A 19,360-nucleotide genomic window follows, 5' to 3' on the forward strand; every position below is an offset into this window, starting at 1 on the left:
TGGTACAGATCTTTTTATAATGAATTCCTTCATCTTTCTTTCTTATTTTCTCCTTTTTTAAAATCCAGGAAAGTCTTTATTACTCTTTTTTTAATTGAAAGATATGTTTGAAGGAATCTAGAATTCTATGTGGGCAGTTTGTTTTTGTTGATGTTTTCTTTTTCATTGCTTTAAAGATGTTGTTCCTTGTCTTCTAGCTTGCATTGTTCCTGAGGAGAATTCTACAGCCTTTTATTCTTCTTTATGCATCATGTCTTCTAAGCACTTTGATTATGATGTAATTACATTGTCTTCTAAGCACTTTGATTATGATGTAATTACATTGCAACACTTACATTATGATGTAATCAAAGTGTAGTATTTTTTTTTTGTGCTTGACATTTGTTGAGCTTTTGAATCTATGGGCTTGTAGTTCTCTTCAAATTTAGAAACATTTCAGCAATTATTTCTTCAAATATACTTTTCTCTGTTTTCTTATTTTGGGACTTAAGTTACATATATATTAGGCAGTTTCAAGTTGTCCTATGCCTTACTCATCCTCTGTTCATTTTTTTTTCAGTATATTTAATTTTTTCACCATTTTTATTACGGTGTGTTCTGGTTCATTAATTCTTCTGCAGTGTGTGATTGGCTTTTGTTAATTTCATCCAATGTATTTTTTTTTTTGATAATGACCTCCTCATTTCTGATTTTATTTATTTATGTCTTCCAGTGTATTTTTCATCTTAGATATTTTAGTTTTCATTTGTAAAAATTCCTTTTAAAAGCAAACATTCCATGCCTCTACTTCACATCTTCTGTCTACATCCTTGAACTTACAGAATGTAGTTATGACAGTTGTATTAATGGCCTTGTTTAGTAATTTTGATATCTATATCATTTTGGAACTATTTTATATTGATTGATTGAGTTATATTTTCCTTCTGCTTTGCATACCTGCTACTGTTTTATTAGATGCCACACATGTGTTTATGAATTTTACTTTGCTGGATGCTAGATATTTTTGTATTCCTGTAAATAGTCTTTGTTCTGGGATGCATTTAAATTACTTGGGAACAGATCCTTTTGTGTCTTGCTTTTAAGCTTTGTTGTATGGAACTAATGTAGCATTTAGTCTAGGGCAAATTTTTTCCACTACTGAGGCAAAACCCTTCTGAGTAATTTTCCCAGTGTTTTATGAATTATGAAGCTTTTTTCACTTTGATAGTCTGAACAACAGTCTTATGTGGAAACCCTCTATGTAAAAGAGATAAAATTAGGGAATGATAGCTCAGATTCTCATCTTCTCTGTATTTCACTATATTAGGGATTATAAATATCTAGCTCTGTATAATAGTCACATTCAAAGGATTACCAAATAAGTGGATTAATTTTTTCATATGAGTCTGGAGAGCATCAGGAACTCTTTTTAGCTTACCGCTTTGCCATACTTGCAAGTGGCCACGGATGGGAATGTCTAACATAATTTTATATGAGTTGAAGTTTGAAGGTGAAAAAATCTATTAGAAAAATTTATTAGAGATAAAGATTTGGCGATTAAAATCCATCTTACAGGTGGTGGTGGTTGAAATCACAGAAAAGGGTGCTGCTGTTCCAGTAGAGCCAGTTGAATGAAAAGGATAGTAGTGTGAAGACAGAACCCCAGATAACACCAAGAAGAGTATCTGATGCAGAGTGAGGTGGGGTATGGAAAATCATGGGAGTGCATGCCATTGAAGTGGATAGTCATGTTTTGGGGTGTATAACATTTAAACAGCCTTCTTATTTGGAGGGACTCATCTGTTTTGGTAGTTTTGGTGAAGGAATCAGTGTCCTAACCCTTAGTAAAGTAGAAGATGATGCTCAGAAGTAAGGAAGGACCAGGCTGTATAGAGCCACATAAGCCATGGCAAGGGCTTTTAATATTTAGGGTGTGATGAGAAGCTACTGACAGATTCTGAGCAGAGCGGTGCTCTTTTTTTTTTTTGTTTTAAAGGTGACTCTCGTATGGAAAATGGATTATATCAGGGCTCAAAGTAAAAATAGTTCAAAAATAAAAAAAATTAAAAACAGTCCAGTGAAGCAATAAAAAGACAACTCAGTTAAAAATTGGCCACGAACTTGAATACGCATTTCTCCTAGAGAAGCATATAAATGGTAAAATAAGCACATGAAAAGATGTTCAACATATTTAATTATTAGGGACATGGAAATAAAAAACCATGAGATACTATTCACAACTAAATGGCTGTGATTTAAAAAATGGTAAATGACAAGTGCAAAGAAATAGGAACCATTATTTGTGGGCATGCAAAATGGTGCAATCACTGTGGAAAACTTTTGGGCAGTTCCTTAAAAAGTTAAGTATAGAATTACCCATTTTCTGTATATAACTAAAAGAATTGGAAACCGGGACTCAGAAATTTATGCACCAATATTCATGGTAGTGTTATTCACAATGACCAAAGGGTAAAAGCAACCTGAATGACCATCAGCAGATGAATGTGTGGAGAAAATGTATGTAAGTAACAATGGAATATTACTTAGCCATAAAAAAGAATGAAGTTCTGATATATGCCACAACCTGAATGAACCTTGAAGACATCACGTTAGGTAAAGCGACAGTCTTTTTATAACCTAATCCCAGAAATGACACTTATCACTTTTGTCATATTCTTTTTTTAGGAAGTGAGTCATTAGGTCTAGCTACATTCAAGAGGAGGACATAACACAAGCACATGAATACCAGGGAATTGGATCCTTGTGAGCCATTTCAGAAGGTGTATATCACACTTCTAGTAAAGTTTCTGTGTGTCACCTTATAGAAATGAATGCTTATAATTGAGGTTTATGTACTAATAGGAGCATTGCAATATATATATAAATGCTTTTTCTTAGTCCAAACCTAAGTGATTTTAGATAAATGTTACAGGTTATGAGTGATATAAAAGATGTGGTCAGTATGGATTATTTTCTCTTTTGAAAGCTTCAAAATATGGATAAGGGATGAATAGTTTCTGTTTGAGGAGATCAGAAAGGATGGTAATAGATATTGGTGATAGTAGCACGATATTGCTAATATAATTAATACTGCTAAATGGTATATGTAGATGTGATTAAAATGGGAAATTTTATATTCTCTGCCTACTGCAATTAAAAGTTATAAACAAAAATCATAATATTTTGAATCCATGAGGTAACAGTATTATATCCCTATCAGAATGGTTAAAACTAAGAATTTCTATAGTACTAAATTCTTAAGTATGTGGAGCAATTAGAGCTTTTGTTCATTTCTGGGGGAATGAAAAATGGTAATGGCCCTTTTGAAAAACAGTTTGGCAGTTTCATATAAAGTTAAACATACACTTATTTACAACTCGACAGTCCACTCCTAAGGAAAACAAAACTGAATTTTACACACACAAGAAAGATACTGGAGCGTTAAGGATATTTCACTGTGAAGTGTAGTTTTTATTATTACCATATATTTTTGTGGCTTCAGTGTTTTAGGAAGTTTTTGAGTTATTGAGCTTCAGAAGTAACATAACTTTGTGTTAAATGTGTTTTGATCGGAATCTAGAATGAGAATGATTGTTAGGCAGAGGACACGTTTCTGAAAATAAAACCACATATAATGATAATTTGTTAAAAATTTTTAAGTGATACATAAAAATGTAGGTCATCTTATTTGGATTGTATTTTTATAGGTCAGAGTGTCATGACATACTCTCAATTTAATGTTGATTTCTCTTGTGATTTGTTCAGTTACAAAGAACAGAATGAGTCTTCTAATCAGTATTAGCTTTTTCAGAATGAAAAAATTTTTCAGAGCGGCTGTAGGTTTTTAGTTGTCGAAGTCAATTTCTAATTAGAAAAGTTTAACAAGTTAGAATGGGTGCCTGTTTTGACTTATCTTGTGTGGGTGAAGACAAAGATAAATGAGATTTGATTTACTCTCAATAGTGATAGTGAATTCACTATCTTATGGTAGGAGGTAGGGCTTAATTTTTTTTTTTAACTTTTTTTTATTAATTAAAAAAAATTAACAAACAAAACATTTAGATATCATTTCATTCTGCATATACAATCAGTAATTCTTAATATCATCACATGGTTGCATATTCATCATTTCTTAGTACATTTACATCGATTTAGAAAAAGAAATAAGAAGACAACAGAAAAAGAAATAAAATGATAATAGAGAAAAAAAAACTATACATACCATACCCCTTACCCCTCGCTTTCATTTACCACTAGCATTTCAAACTGAATTTATTCTAACATTTGTTCCCCCTATTATTTATTTTTATTCCATATGTTCTACTCTTCTATACTGTTGATATAGTAGCTAAAAGGAGTATCAGACATAAGGTTTTCACATTCACAGAGTCTCATTGTGAAAGCTATATCATTGTTCAATCATCATCAAGAAACATGGCTACTGGAACACAGCACTACATTTTCAGGCAATTCACTCCAGCCTCTCCGCTACATCTTGAACAACAAGGTGATATCTACTTAATGCGTAAGAATAACCTCCAGGATAACCTCTCGACTCTGTTTGGAATCTCTCAGCCATTGACACTTTGTCTCATTTTACTCTTCCCCCTTTTGGTGGAGAAGGTTCTCTCAGTCCCTTGATGTTAATTCTCAGCTCATTATAGGATTTTTCTCAGTCCTTTGATGCTGAGTCTCAGCTCATTCCAGGATCTTTGTCCCACGTTGCCAGGAAGGTCCACACCCCTGGGAGTCATGTCCCATGCAGAGAGGGGGAGGGTGGTGAGATTGCTCGTCATATTGGCTGGAGAGAGAGGCCACATCTGAGCAACAAAAGAGGCTCTCTTGGGGGTGACTCTTAGGCCTAAATTTTAAGTAGACTTGACCTATCCTTTGTGGGGTTAAGTTTCATGTGAACAAACCCCAAGACTGGGGGCTCAGGGTAGCGTTTAATTTTAATAAAATAAAATTATTTTAATAAATATTAAGTCTTTATATATGATGGTAAATGCCTTCATCCAGTTGGCTATTTTCTTACTATATTTTAATGGCATAACTCTATTAACTATTCAGGACCCTGTGGTAATATTTTATTTTTCTGTTACCTATCTAGTCTGTGGGCTACTCATAATACAAGGACTATATCTTACTCTAATATATTAGTATTTTTTGTAGTGTGAGTATTTTTAGTCTTAGTTTTCCTATTCTTTTGATTGTTTTCTTCTAGATTCAGTTGTTCTTGCATGCCATTTCTTCCCCCCCCCCCACCCGTTTTTGCTTTCTGTTCATTAGTTGTAGAATACTTGCATCTTCATGGACTATGTACTATTCTAGGTGTAGAAGATGCAGCAATTAACCAGTTCCACAAGGTGTCTGTTCTTAAGGTGCTCACATGCCAGCGGGGATGTAAACACAATAAACAAGCAATTAAAAAAAAGTGTATAGTGACTAGTGCTACAAAAAAGCAAAAATAGGGTGAGGTGATAAAACAGAGTGACTGGGTGAATGATTTAGGTTGGATGGTCATGGGCATCCTCCTGAGGATATCTCAGTGGCCATGTGAAGACCTGGGGGAATCATCCATTCATCATTTTTGCCTGATATAATCATTACCACGATGGTTGTAAAATGCTGATTTTTGTAACTCCAGCACTCCCTCCATATTTTCCAGTAAGCCTGCAGCATTCTATAAACAAGAGATCTCCCTTCTCCTCCATTAATTTATTTATCCTTTGTTTATTATTGGCATGAATTTGTGAATTCTGGTTTGGTTTATAATTTGTTACAGACATAAATGATTTTGTTGCTCAGATTGTCCCGTATTTGATTAGTGGGAGCTCCTTTAAGCTGGTTTCTATGTCCTGGTAACATGTTTCCATCATTTTTTTAACACTTCTTTCTTTTTTGCATAACAAAGTTCACTTCATATCTGCCCTGTTCCTGTCTCAGAATCAGTCATTTCTCTGAGGACTTCCAGTTTTTTTTAATGGGAATGTTAATAGAGACCAAGATCTGGGTGTTAAGTGTACTCAGAGCTATTTTGGTGCCTATGCTTCTCTTTGCTTTCATGCGACAGAGCTAGGAAATATATGCATGTACTTATACACATTTATATGCATACAGACAAATAGAGTTTTTTTCTTATTTCTTCATAAAGTCATATGTTTTGTTTTCCTCTGAATTTGTAAACAGAAAGATACTTAAGTTCTTAAAACAGTCAAATTCATTATGTTTTTTGGTAACTAATTTGTGATAAATGTGCATTGTCTGACTCTGGAATAGTGATTGATGAAAAGACTTGTACTGTTGAACCAAGAAGATTTTTAGTTGTATTAGTTTTTTGTCTTTTGGTCTTTTTTATTTCAAGATAATTGTATTATAGGTAGCTTTTATATACTATATGACTTCTTTTGTTATTCTAGATATAATTTGAAGAGTGTCCTACTTTATGATGTAATTAAAAAGTAAATTTAAGCCATGGAAACCCATATTTTGTAATAATAATATCTGAGCATTGCAGGCTGAACCTCCAGGCTTCTTTCATATTACTTATATTGTCTAAGAAATACTCTTTTGCACCCTGTGTTTTGCAATGAATAGTCTTATTTATAAGCCTTTGATGTTCTCTGCGTGGTGGATATTTGCTCCCATTTTAATTTTAGTGCTTCTGTAAAAAAACTCTTTAAGGTGTTACACAGTGTTGTCAATGTCCTTCCTACTTAATATTCCTTTACAGATTCCATTATTTTACTCTTTAGATGCTTGTTAAAAAAACTGACCCTTGTTCTTGCATGTTTGTGAAAGGAACCTAGAGAGTAAAAATTGGATTAGTGAGGGGTGGCCTTGAAAGACTAATATTTATAGATGAACTTGACCACTTAAAAAGGAGATCCAGTATTTGTGAAAGAAGAAAGATAGATGAGGCTGGAAGGGTGCTAGGTGAGCGAAATAGTGATAGGAGCAGATGACTTGTATTTTAGGAAGATTACTTTGGAAGCAGTATGGAGAAGAGCTGTCAAGAGATTGCTACTGACCCCATTGAGAGTGATTTTGGTAGGTTTATGATGTGGTAGTTGGTTGAAAAGTAACGGCTATGAAGAAACAAAGGTTAAGTCTAGATAGATTTTTGGCAGGTAGGGTGATGGAGAAAAAGGAGGTGACCTAAAGCAGTTGGAGGTGACCTAAAGCAGTTTTGCCAGTGAAAGCACAGTATTTAAAGGAAGCTGTTTTTAAGATTGCCATTTAGGCACACTTTGAGGTTCCTAGAAAAGACCTAATGGAGAAATTGGAGATAGAAAACACAGTTATTTCAGATGTTTAAGAGGCATGTCAACCAAATAGTAGGAAGGTGGACATTGGTCATGACGTGGGGGCAATAAAGAATAGTAAACATTCATTGTTTCCAATAGTCAAATCAATATAGATTAAAGCAATACTTAAGCTACCAGTTTACACCTATTAATGTAACAGAATGACAATAACAACATACCCAGACTTCCTTAATAAACTACAGTTAGATGTGTGAAACTTTATCTTAGACAAGCATTTTGAATTTGAATAACCGTTTTGGAAAACAAAGTGGTAATGTATAGAACTATTTTCGTTTGAACCCTTTGATTTGCTTGTTGGATCTTAGGAGTTTATTCTAGGAAAGTGATTCAATGGAATCATAAAGAGATAGAAAAAAAATTATCTCTGTAATGGGAACCCCTACCACCAAACAAACAATATCCATAATTCAGAGAAGGGTTAAATAAGTAATGGAATATTAACAAGATGGAATGTTGTGTAGCCAGTCATTAAACGTGACAGCTATGAAGACTATAAAATAGCGGTTAGATTAGGAGTGATGGTATATCTGAAAAATTTTGTTGTGGTTTCTTTCCCTTACTGATTAGTTTTTAAATTATGTATATATGTATAAATACATACACCATGAAATTTGACATTTTATCTATTTTAAAGTATGCAATTGAGTGGCTTTAAATACCTTCACAGTGTTGTGCTGTCATCATCAACATCCATTGGCAAAACTTTTTCGTCATCCCAAACAAAAAACTCTGTACCCATTAAACAATGTCTTCATTCCACCTTTACCCCACAGGATCTACTTTCTGTATCGGTGAATTTGCTCACTCTAGATATTTCATATAAGTGGAATCATACAATAATTGTCCCTATGGGCCTTGCTTATTTCACTCAGCATAACATCTTCAAGGTTCATCCATGTCGTCATATATAATTCCTTCATTCCTTTTTATGGCTGTATAATATTCCATTGTTTTGTTTATTCATTCATCTGTCATTGGACACTTGATTGTTTACACGTTTTAGCTATTGTGAATAACGCTGCTATGAATATTGGTGTACAAGTACTTATTTGAGTCCCTATTGTATTTTCTTTTAACGTATGATTGTACACTTGGTGTTTATTTAACTTTAGTTTAGTTAATTTTATTTTTGTTAATTATTGAACTATTTATAGTAAAATATCTCAGGTGCTAGTATTCCTGTCTCCTAAATACTTTCATAACTCAAAATATTTTTGTTGTAATTTTGAAGCTTCTTATCAGTACCATACTAATTTAAGTATAATTAATATTTTAAAAAAAGCAGATAGGTTTCAGGTTGAAAAGATCACTAGTTGTTTTAGTTATGATTTTTCATGATTTGATTTCTGATCATATGCCCTGTAGTTTATATTAGAATTGTGTGGTGTTACTATTTTATTTGTTTGGTAGTTTAGTTATGATGGCATTTCTAAAATCCTGAAATGCCTGCTTTTTTATTATCCTAATTATTTCTGTTTTATAAATGCCTTAAATGAGTTCTAGCAATGTTTTAACTTGTACCTAGAAAAAAGGCTTACTGTTACCAACTCACCAAATAGAGCAGTAGAAAATGAAAAAGAGATTTCTAGTTCCAGCAACATGGTAGACTGTCTTCTTCTACTTTAAAACATATAAAAATGTTGGGATATCTCTGTCTCTGTCTCTCTCTCACACACACGCACACGCACACACACACACACACAGACACAGAATTGAACCTGAAAAAAAGAAAGGAAAAAACTTGGGTCCTAGGAGCTGGTATTTTAATAAAGGTACTGGTGATGTGGCTTTGGGCCTATATGAGGTATGGAAGCCAGAACTGAGACCATTGATAAAAGATATGAGTCCTCAGAGAAGTACGCTGAGCACTGAGCAAAGTAAATAAATTCTACTCAATGTTGGACTTGAGGGTCTAAAAAACATTAAAACTGTAGGGTTGGAAAAATTGACAGTTTTTTTTTTTTTTCAGCAGTGTGATTTGTCTACATAGAGAATCTGTGTTATTGTCATGGCAAACTGTTAGCGATTATGAAAGTTCAAGTTTGTTTGATACATCACTGTTAGAAAAATCTCATTCCTACACCCAACATCAATCATTAGTAATACAGGGTTATTAAAAAAAAAATCCTGTTCATCATAGCAACATGATTTATAAGATGTGTAAGACATTTATGGAGAAAATTTTAATACTATCAAAGGGCATAACAGATGTGATTATATGGAAATGAGAAATCCCATGTTTATGAATGGGAAGATTCCATATTAAAGATTTGAAAGACCCATTCTCTCCAAATTAATTTAGAAATTTAGTGTCTTTACAGTCTGAACATCATCAGGGTTTCGTGGAATTTGAAAAGCTGATCTTAAAATTCAACACAGAGGGCGGGCAATGGTGGCACAGTGGCAGAGTTCTCGCCTGCCATGCCGGAGGCCAGCGTTCTATTTCTGGTGCCTGCCCATACCAAAAAAAAACAAAACAGAAATTTGACAAAGAAGAACAAAGAGCCAAGGATAGCCAAGAAAATTTTGAAGTCTTTGCCATACCAAATGTTAAGTCATGTTATTAAAGCTATGGAAATTAAACCAGGGGTTTTGTTCTCAGAGAATGACTACTAGATCAGTGAAATGAAATAGAGATCCCAGAAACTGACCAGTGTTTCTTGGGAACTTATTTTATTATATGATAGCATTATAAGCCAGTTCAGAAGGAATAGACTATTAACTGATTATATGGACAAAGATAAAGTAGATCCAACCTGAACCTACACCAAATACATTCCAAGTAAATTAAAGGTTAGATATGAAATGCAAAACTTCAAGATTTATAGAAGAAAATATCTGTAAGACAATGATAAAAGGAAGAAGTCTTAAGACCCAAAGAGATCCCCCTTCCCCCTCCCCCCAAAAAAGCAGAAGAGGAAGAGAAAGAAGTTGATAAATTTGGCTGTATTAAAAAAACTAGATTAAAAAACGATGCCATAAACACCATAAACAAAGTGTAGGTATAAGACACAGTCTATAATAAATACACCCATAAAGTTTTTGAATCCAGAATTTAAAAAATGGGAAGATTAGAAAAAATAAAGAGTTTAACAGTCACTTTACAGAAGAAGATACCACCATGAGATAAATGTAAATTAATACTAAAATGAGGTATTACACAGCCACCACAATGACTAATAGGGCTGGTGAGGATGTGAAAGAACTACAGTAGAGGTCTCTTACATTGATGGTGGGAGTAAAAATTGGTACAGCCACTTAGGGAAAATCTTTGACTGTATCTGTTAAAGCTAAATATGTGTATCATAGAGACCAAGGAATTATTTCCTGGATGTATAAGTGCTTATGTTTGCCAAAAAGGACCTCTAAGCAGGTTTGTAGCTTTATTTGTAAGGGTCCCAAACTGGAAATGACCTTCGTATTCATCATCAGTAGAATGGGCAAATTAATTGGGGTATATTCATACAATGGAAAGAAAATGAACCAAATAATATAGAAAATGTAGAAGAGTCTCAGAAACCTAATACATACTGAGTGGCAAATTAAATACAATTGAATATACCCTGTATAATCAAATTTGTATGGAAACAAAAACAGGCAAAACTAATTTATGGTAGTAAATATTAAGATAATATGGGAAAAGGGGGAACTAACGGAAAAAATTCATGAGGAAGCCTTTTTGAGTGCTGGAAATTTTCTCTGTTTTGATCTGGTTGGTGGTTATAAGGGTGAATGCTTATATAAAAATACATACTAAAATTATATGTGCTTAAAGCATGTAAATTATGCATTGAAAATTGAAGTAGGCAAATGATCTATTACATCGTTTGCTTTGCTTTGTATGTCTGAAAATTTTGTAATTAGGCTATTCAAGAAAAAATATATGCCTCGATTCTTAGCTATGAACACTAATAAGATTTGAATTATCAAAAACAGGAAAAAAAAGGGTTTGGAAAGAACTCTTATTGTAGGCTCGAGGTGTGATTAAAATCACAAGAAAACATTGAGGAATTGTTTAAGAAAGATGTGTGACATTTCTCAGACAGTCTTGGCTGCTTCATACTCTTTGTTGCAACCAATTTGGTCCTGTAACGAGAAGCTTTTTGAGCCTGTGTCAAATCTATCATTTTTTTCCTCATAGATTTCCTGAATGTTCAAGAACTCAGGTGCTAGTGTATCATTTTGAATACTGAGAAAATGAACCTCTCTCTCAAATCTTTTCCTGAAGAAAGAGGGGAGTAAAGTGTTTGTTTCCATGCATGTGTGAGTGTGTGTGTGTGTTTTAGGTAGGGTGGAGGATTAGGTTCAAACTTCAGGGAAAATAAAAATTAATGCAGAGACCTAGATATCAATGAAGGGTGTCATTGAAAACATATATGCTCTTACGAGAATGGAATGCTGACAAAATAATTTGAGTTGGTACTGGCAGTGAATTTAAAAGTATGATACACTTACAGGTGTAGCAGTTAGACTATTTTACCCAGAGAAAATTGAAAGAGAATGAACAAAAGTTAAAATAATCAACAGATAATCTGATAGATAAGCTCTTTCAGGTACAGAGGTACAGATGTACCTCAGGTACAGATGTACCTTTGCTTAATTAGTCTTTTCCTGTTAATTTATTGTATACTTAGTTTTGGAATTTTAAAAATGTTTTTGTCCATTACAGCTTCAGAATGTTGGTAAATGGGCCACAACAGTGTTATATAAATACAAGTTACACTAATATCCATTGAATTATGATTTCTTTGTTTTCACTATTGTAGTCTGTGGAATTTTTTGCTTTTCCTGAAAGGGATGTTACTGGCCTATTAAGAAGAAGTTTAATTTTCACAGCATTTTATTTCAGGGATTAGTTAAGTTTTGTCTTAAACATTGTAAGGTAAAAGCCCTCGAAAACTCAGTTGAAAATTCAAATTTGTAGAAAGAGAATGTACTGAATAAAACCTCCTCATCCACTTTGCAGCTTCTGTATGTAAATACGTATGGTAGAAGACTTTCCCTTGCTACCTCTTTCTCCAACAGCTGAATTTGAATTATGTGTGCTATGATGGAAAGTTTACTTGAATGGGGAATGGGTATTTGCTCATTGTTATGACCTTGAACAAGTTATAGTATGTGCGTTTCTCAGCTGTTTAAAATTTAGCCCTATATTTGCCGTGAGGTAGCAACACTAGTTGCTTCTTGGAATGTTATCGAAAGGGTGAAGAAAGGAGGGTTTGCTGGTTTCATGCATTAGTATATTTTTTAAAATCTGCTTTGAAAATCCTATAACATTATTTGACATTTCAAGATAATGTAACTAAAAAGGAAATGGTGTAATGTTGAATTTGTCTTTTCAAACTACATGTGTATCATCTCCAAATAGAGAGTTATCATGCTAAATCAATGGTTACAAACTGGCATGAAGGGAAAATTTATGCAATGTGGTGTAGTAGTTCCCCCATTCTCTCTGCCATTTCCCCCTCTCCTCACCCAATTTGTATTAGTTGCTAACATTTGAAAATGAGATTTCACACTTAACATCTGGATCTGGAACTTCTTGAAAAAATCAACGTATGTAATAATTTCTGTTTGCAGCTGTTTCCTGGAGCTATTGCTCTCTAGTTGTACAAACACTGTCTAGTTATTCACAGAACCTGGTACTTCCTACTGTCTCTTTTTCTTCTTTTTAAATTGAGATATAAGTCACATACCAAAAAATTCATCCTTTGATGGTATATAGTTCTGTGGCTTATAGTATATTTACAAAGTTGAGCAACCATCACCACTATCTAATTCCAGAACATTTTCGTCATCCCAAGAAGAAACCTCATATCATTGTCCTTTCTCATAGCTGTAGGCAACTGCTAATTTATTTTTTGCCTCTTTGGATTAGCCTATTCTGGAAGTTTCATATAAATTGAATCACGCACCATAGGGCTGTTTCAGTTTGCTGGCTTCTAAAGCAAATATCATTCATTGGGTTGGCTTAAACAACGAGAATTTATTGGCTCACAGTTTTGAGGCTAGGGGAAGTCCAAAATCAAGGCATCATCAAGGTAGTGCTTTCTCCTGGAAGATTGTGGTGTTCTAGGGGTCGCTGTTGGTGTTCTTTGGTCCTTGGGTTTTCTGTCACATGGCAGTGCACATTGTGGCCTCTCCTGGCTTCTCTTCTGTTCATTCCTTCATTACTTTTAGTGACTGAATAATATTCCATTGTGTAGATATACAACATACTGTTTGTTCATCACTTAATGAATATTTGGGTTTCTGCCTTCTGGTTCTTATGAATAATGTTGCTAGCTCTTGTGTATAATGCTACATTGAATATTAGTGTACAAGTTTTTAGGTGGACATATGTTTTTAGTTCTCTGAATATATAACTAGAGAAATGCTGGGTTAGAGGGTGTTCTAGTTTGCTACCTGCCAGAATGCAATATACCAGAAATGGAATGGCTTTTAAAAGGGGGAATTTATTAAGTTGCAGGTTTACAGCTCTAAGGCCATGAAATTGTCCAAATTAAGGCACCAACAAGAGGTTACCTTCACTCAAGAAAGGCTGATGAAGTTCAGGGTTTCTCTCTCAACTGGAAAGGCACATGGTGAACATGGAGACATATACTACCTTCCTCTCCAGATATCTTGCTTCGTGAAGCTCCCCGGGGGCATTCTCCTTCTTCATCTCCAAAGGTCGCTGGCTGGTGGACTTTGTGGTTCTTTCATCATTCTGTCGTCATCCTCTGCTCTTTCAGAATCTCAAGGCTTTTCCAAAATGCTTCCTCTTTTAAAGGATTACAGTAAAGTAATCAAGCACCACCTGGAATGGGTGGCATCGCATCTCCCTCTATTCAAAAGTTCATACTCACAATTGGGGTGAGCCACGTCACTGGAGAGATAACCTAATCAAGTTTCCAACGTACAGTACTGAATAATGATTAAAAGAAAAGACTGTTCCCGCAAGATTGAATCAGGATTAAAATATGGATTTTCTAGGGTACATAAATCCTTGCAAACCAGCACAGATGGTAACTCCTTGTTTAATTTACTGAGGAACTGCCAGACTGTTTTCCAAAGCGACTGCACCATTTTACATTCTTAACAGCAGCGTATATAGGTTTTGCTTACTCCACATCCTTGTTAACATTTGTTTTATCAGACTTCTTTATTATAGCAATCCTAGTGGGTATGAAATGGTATCTCATGATTTTGATTTGCATTTACCTGATGACTTCTGATGTTGATCATCTCTTCAAGCACTTATTAACCATTTGTGTAATTCTTTGGAGAAATTTCTGTTGACATCCTTTGCCCATTTTATAATGGGATTAGTTGCCTTTTAATTGTTGAGTTGTTATAGTTCTTTATATATCTTGGATATTATTCTCTTATTAGGTATGTGATTGGCAAATATTTTCTTCCATTTTGTTGATTGTCTTTTTACTTTCTTGGCTGTGTTCTTTGATGCCTAGAAGTTTTAAATTTTGATAAAATCTCACTTTATTTTTTTCTTTTGTCCCTTTTGGTGTCATATTTAAGAAACCATTCCCTAAATCGAAGGTCATGAAGATTTACACTGATGTTCCCTTCTGTCCTGGTTTTCTAAGGCTGCCATAACAAGTTACCGCAAATTAGGTGGCTTAAAACAAAAGAATTTTTTTGTTTCACAGTGCTAGAGACTAAAAATCAGAAATCAAGGTGTTGGGCAGAACTCTCTTCTCTCAGAAATTGTAGAGGAAAATCTTCTATTGCCTCTTCTAGCCTCTGATGTTTCTAGCCATCCTTGACATTCTTTGGGTGTAGATGCAGCAATCCTATCTCTGCCTCTTATCTTTACCGTGGCCTTCTCCCTTTGTCTATCCTTCTCATATATTAGAACACACTGGTCATATTAGATTAGGTATCGTCCCAATTCAGTATGATCTCCTCTTAACTTGAAATATATCTGTAAAAACCCTGTTTCCAAATAAGGCCACATTCTCACAAGTACCGGGAGTTAAGACTTCAACATATCTTTGGTGGTAGCAGGCAATGGGGTGTGTGTGGGGGGGATACAGTTCAAACCATAACAATTCTTAAGAGTTTTGTAGATTTAACTTTTTTTTTTTAGTATTTTTTTTAATTAGAGAAGTTTTAGGTTTGCAGAAAAATCATGCAGAAAATTCAGAGTTCCCATATACCATCGATACTATTAACACCTTGCATTCACGTGGTACCTTTGTTACAATGGATAAAAGATTATTACTGTGACTGCTAATTGCACTGTTAGTTGTAGTCCACAGTTTACATTGGGACTCACCATTCACTTTTGGGCAGTCCCATTTTTAAATTTTTATTCTAATCACATATATACCACCTAACATTTCCCTTTTAATTGTTCTCAGATATGTAATTCAGCACTGTTAAGTACGTTCACAGTGCTGTGCTCCTGTCACCACCGTCCATCACCAGAGTGGGGAGGGGAGGTAATGAACAATAGTTATGAATATGAAGCTTCTGCTCTTTTGGGTGCTCACTTGCAGTCAGGAAAGCACCGATCTTTTTTTTTTTTTTATTGATTAAAGAAAAAAAAAGAAATTAACACAACATTTAGAAATCATTCCATTCTACATATGCAATCAGTAACTCTTAACATCATCACATAGATGTATGATCATCATTTCTTAGTACATTTGCATCGATTTAGGAAAAGAACTAGCAAAACAACAGAAAAAGATATAGAATGTTAATATAGAGAAAAAAATAAAAATAAAAATAATAATAAAAGGAAAAAGAAAAAAAAACAAAAGACACAAGCAAACAAACAAACAAACAAAAACTGTAGCTCAGATGGAGCTTCGTTCAGTGTTTTAACATAATTACATTACAATTAGGTATTATTGTGCTGTCCATTTTTGAGTTTTTGTATCTAGTCCTGTTGCACAGTCTGTATCCCTTCAGCTCCAATTCCCCATTATCTTACCCTGTTTCTAACTCCTGCTGGTCTCTGTTACCAATGACATATTCCTGTAGATTTAACTTTTACATTTAGGGCTTTGATCCATTGTGAGTTAATGTGTGGTATGTGTGGTGGTAGGTAGGTATCCAAATTCATTCTTTTGCATGTAGATATCTAGTTATCCAGCACCATTTGTTGAGAAGTCTATTCTTTCCTTATTGTATTGTCTTGACACGTTTGCTGAAAATCAGTGCTCATATATGTATGTGAGTTTTTATTTCTGGACTCTCAATTCTGTTCCACTGATCCTTATGCCAGTACCATACTCTCTGAATTGTAGCAATGTAGGAAGTTTTGAAATTGAGAAGTGTGAGTTCTCCACTTTTGTTCTTTTGCAAGATTGCTTTGACCATTATGGGTCCCTTGCATTTCCACATGAATATTAGGGTCAGCTTGTTAACTTCTGCAACAAAGGAATTTGGGGTTTTGATAAGGATTAATCTGTGCTAAATCTGTAGGTCATTTTGGGGAGTATTGCCATATTAATATTGTCTTCCATTCTATGAACATGGAGTGTCTTTCCATTTATTTAGATGTTCCATGGAATGCTAGTGTTTTGGGAAAGGAGCTTGAAGAAGTTCCAACCCAGAAGTTCTGCCAGGCTGCTGGAGTTCATGGTGATTGTGGGTTGTTGATTTTCAAGGTTGTGGTGAATCTGGTGGTGGGGGTGGCAAAAAGGGGTTAGGAATAGGGCAATTCAGAATGCCACAAAGCTTTTTCTTTTTTTTTTTTTTTAATGTTGATACATACTTCATAACTTTATTCTGTCTTAAAGCTGCATAATATTTCATCATATGTATGTACCATAGCTGGTTTAGCCACTTGTCTGCTGATGGACATTTGGGCTGTTTACATCTCTTGGCAATTGTAAATAATGCTGCTATAAACATTGGTATACAAATGTCCATTTGTGTCCTTACCCTCTTGTCCTCTGAATAGATACCTAGAAATGGTATTTTTTGATCATGGCAATTCTATACTTAGCTTCCTGAGGAACTGCCAAACTGCCTTCCACAGCGGTTGTTCCATTTGACATCCCCATAGTGATAAGTGTGCCTCTTTCTCCACATTCTCTCCAGTACTTGTCATTTTCTGTTTTGTTGATAATGGCCATTCTGGTGGGTGTGAGATGATATCTCATTGTGATTTTGGTTTGTATTTCCCTAATAGCCAGGGAAGTTGAGCATCTTTTCATATGCCTTTTAGCCATTTGTATTTCCTCTTCTGAAAAGTGTCTGTTAATGTCTTTTGCCCATTTTGTTATTGGGTTGTTTATCTTTTTGTTGTTGAGTTGAACAATCTCTTTATATATGCTGGATACTAGGCCTTTTTCTGATATATCATTTCCAAATATTGTCTCCCATTGTGTAGGCTGTCTTTTTATTTTCTTGACAAGTTCTTTGATGCAGAAAAATAATTTTCAGGAGTTCCCATTTATCTGTTTCTTTCTTCAGTGCTCCTGCTTTGGGTGTAAGAGCTAGGAAACTGCTTCCTATTACAAGTTTTATGAGATATTTTCTTCTAAAAGATTTATGGTCTTAGGTCTAATGTTTAGCATCTTTGATCCATTTTGAGTTAATTTTTGTATAGGGTGTGAGAGCTGGATCCTCTTTCATTCTTGGATTGTTTCCATCTTTTGGCAGTTGTGAATAATGCTGCTATGAACATCAGTGTGCATATGCCTATTTGTGTCACTGCTTTCAGCTCTTCTGGGTATATACTGAGGAGTAATATCTTTTTGTCAGCATTCTAGAATAAATGCTCCCAGATTGTTGAAAACCTTTAGTTAATTCCAGAGTTTTGAAAAAGTTGATTCTGACAATATTTAAAAATATTTTTTATTGTAAAATATATATACCGAAAAGTGTTAAATTTCAAAGTACAGTTTAAAAAGTAGTTATAGAGTAAAATTTAAAGTTTAGTATGAGTTGCAGTTCCACAACTTCAGATATTTCCATCTGGTTGTTGTAATACTCTAGAAACTAAAAAAAATAGATATTTCTATAATGAATCAGTCATCATAATCATTTGTTAAATCTTAATTTCTCTATTACAACTTTTTTCTTTCATTTCATCATTCTCTCAGTCTTCAGGGATATTTAGGCAATGACCATTCTAATTTCTTCATGTTGAAAAAGGGTGTCAATATTATGGGGTAGGGCAATATAACTGATTGATGTTCTGGGAGAAAATGGTACCTCTGCATTTCAGAGTGTATCTGGCATAGGAAGAATCTGGAGGTTTTAAGTCTCTGAAAAATGAACCTAAGAAGTAAAACTTCTGTAGAGTCTTAGATAGAGCCCTGGGCTTTTTAAAAAGGGTTTTCTGGAATGCTTTTAGTTGGAGCCTGGCATACCATGGCAATTTGTAATATCTGGCTGAAATTTGCGTTAAGCGTAATCTCCAGAATGACTTCTCAACTTTACTTGAAATCTCTTAGCCACTGAAATCTTATTTTGTTACATTTCTTTTCCCACTTTTGGTCAAGAAATTATTCTCAATCCCACAATGCCAAGGCCTGGCTCATCCCTGGAAATCATGTCCTACATTGCCAGTGAGACTTACATCCCTGAAAGGATGCTGACAATTTTTGGTTTTGTGGATGAGAGAATTTTTGGAGCTCTTTACTCTGTACTGTCATCCTCTGTCACTTGCTCCATAGGAATTTGAAATTATTTGATTATCTCTTAGGTAAGGTCCTCACTTTTAAATTGTGATTTTTCTAGCTTAGAAAGACAGAAGTGTGAAAAATACTGAGTTAAATTTAATATAAAATAAAAATCTTTAGTTCATTTCATAAACTGAGTAACTGGGAAAAATGAAGCACTTACCCCCAGCAAAATCAAGTGCCTATATATTGTATATTTCTCATTAATTTTATTTACACCAGTATGTTTCTTGTGGGGTTTCCCTTTTTTGTTTCTTATTATTCATACGTTTATCTCCTTACTTCCCCAAGGTAATAAAGAATGCTGATGAGAGAAGCATTTCCCTAATTTTCAAATTGTCAAGCTGTTTGCAATGATGGGTAAGTACAAACTGAATGCATTTTTTAGCTATAATTAAATGGTAGACT

The 19,360-nt window shown here is 34.3% G+C and overlaps 1 protein-coding gene across 2 annotated transcripts in view; it reads left to right on the top strand.

Moving 5' to 3' along the window:
• The window catches only part of MAP3K2 (mitogen-activated protein kinase kinase kinase 2), a 101,957-nt gene that overhangs the window by 25,231 nt on the left and 57,366 nt on the right, over positions 1–19,360 (top strand). The window contains exons 1-2 of one of the 2 annotated variants that reach the window (XM_077153486.1): positions 68–2,759; positions 19,244–19,312. In XM_077153486.1, coding sequence (XP_077009601.1) covers positions 19,306–19,312 — 7 coding nt within the window. In that variant the 5' untranslated portion in view covers positions 68–2,759; positions 19,244–19,305. Of the gene's footprint in view, positions 1–67; positions 2,760–19,243; positions 19,313–19,360 lie in introns of those variants that run through there. The other variant, XM_077153485.1, reaches the window with a different exon arrangement.

The sequence above is a fragment of the Tamandua tetradactyla genome, chromosome 3, assembly GCF_023851605.1.
Source record: "Tamandua tetradactyla isolate mTamTet1 chromosome 3, mTamTet1.pri, whole genome shotgun sequence".
NCBI lineage: Eukaryota > Metazoa > Chordata > Mammalia > Pilosa > Myrmecophagidae > Tamandua > Tamandua tetradactyla.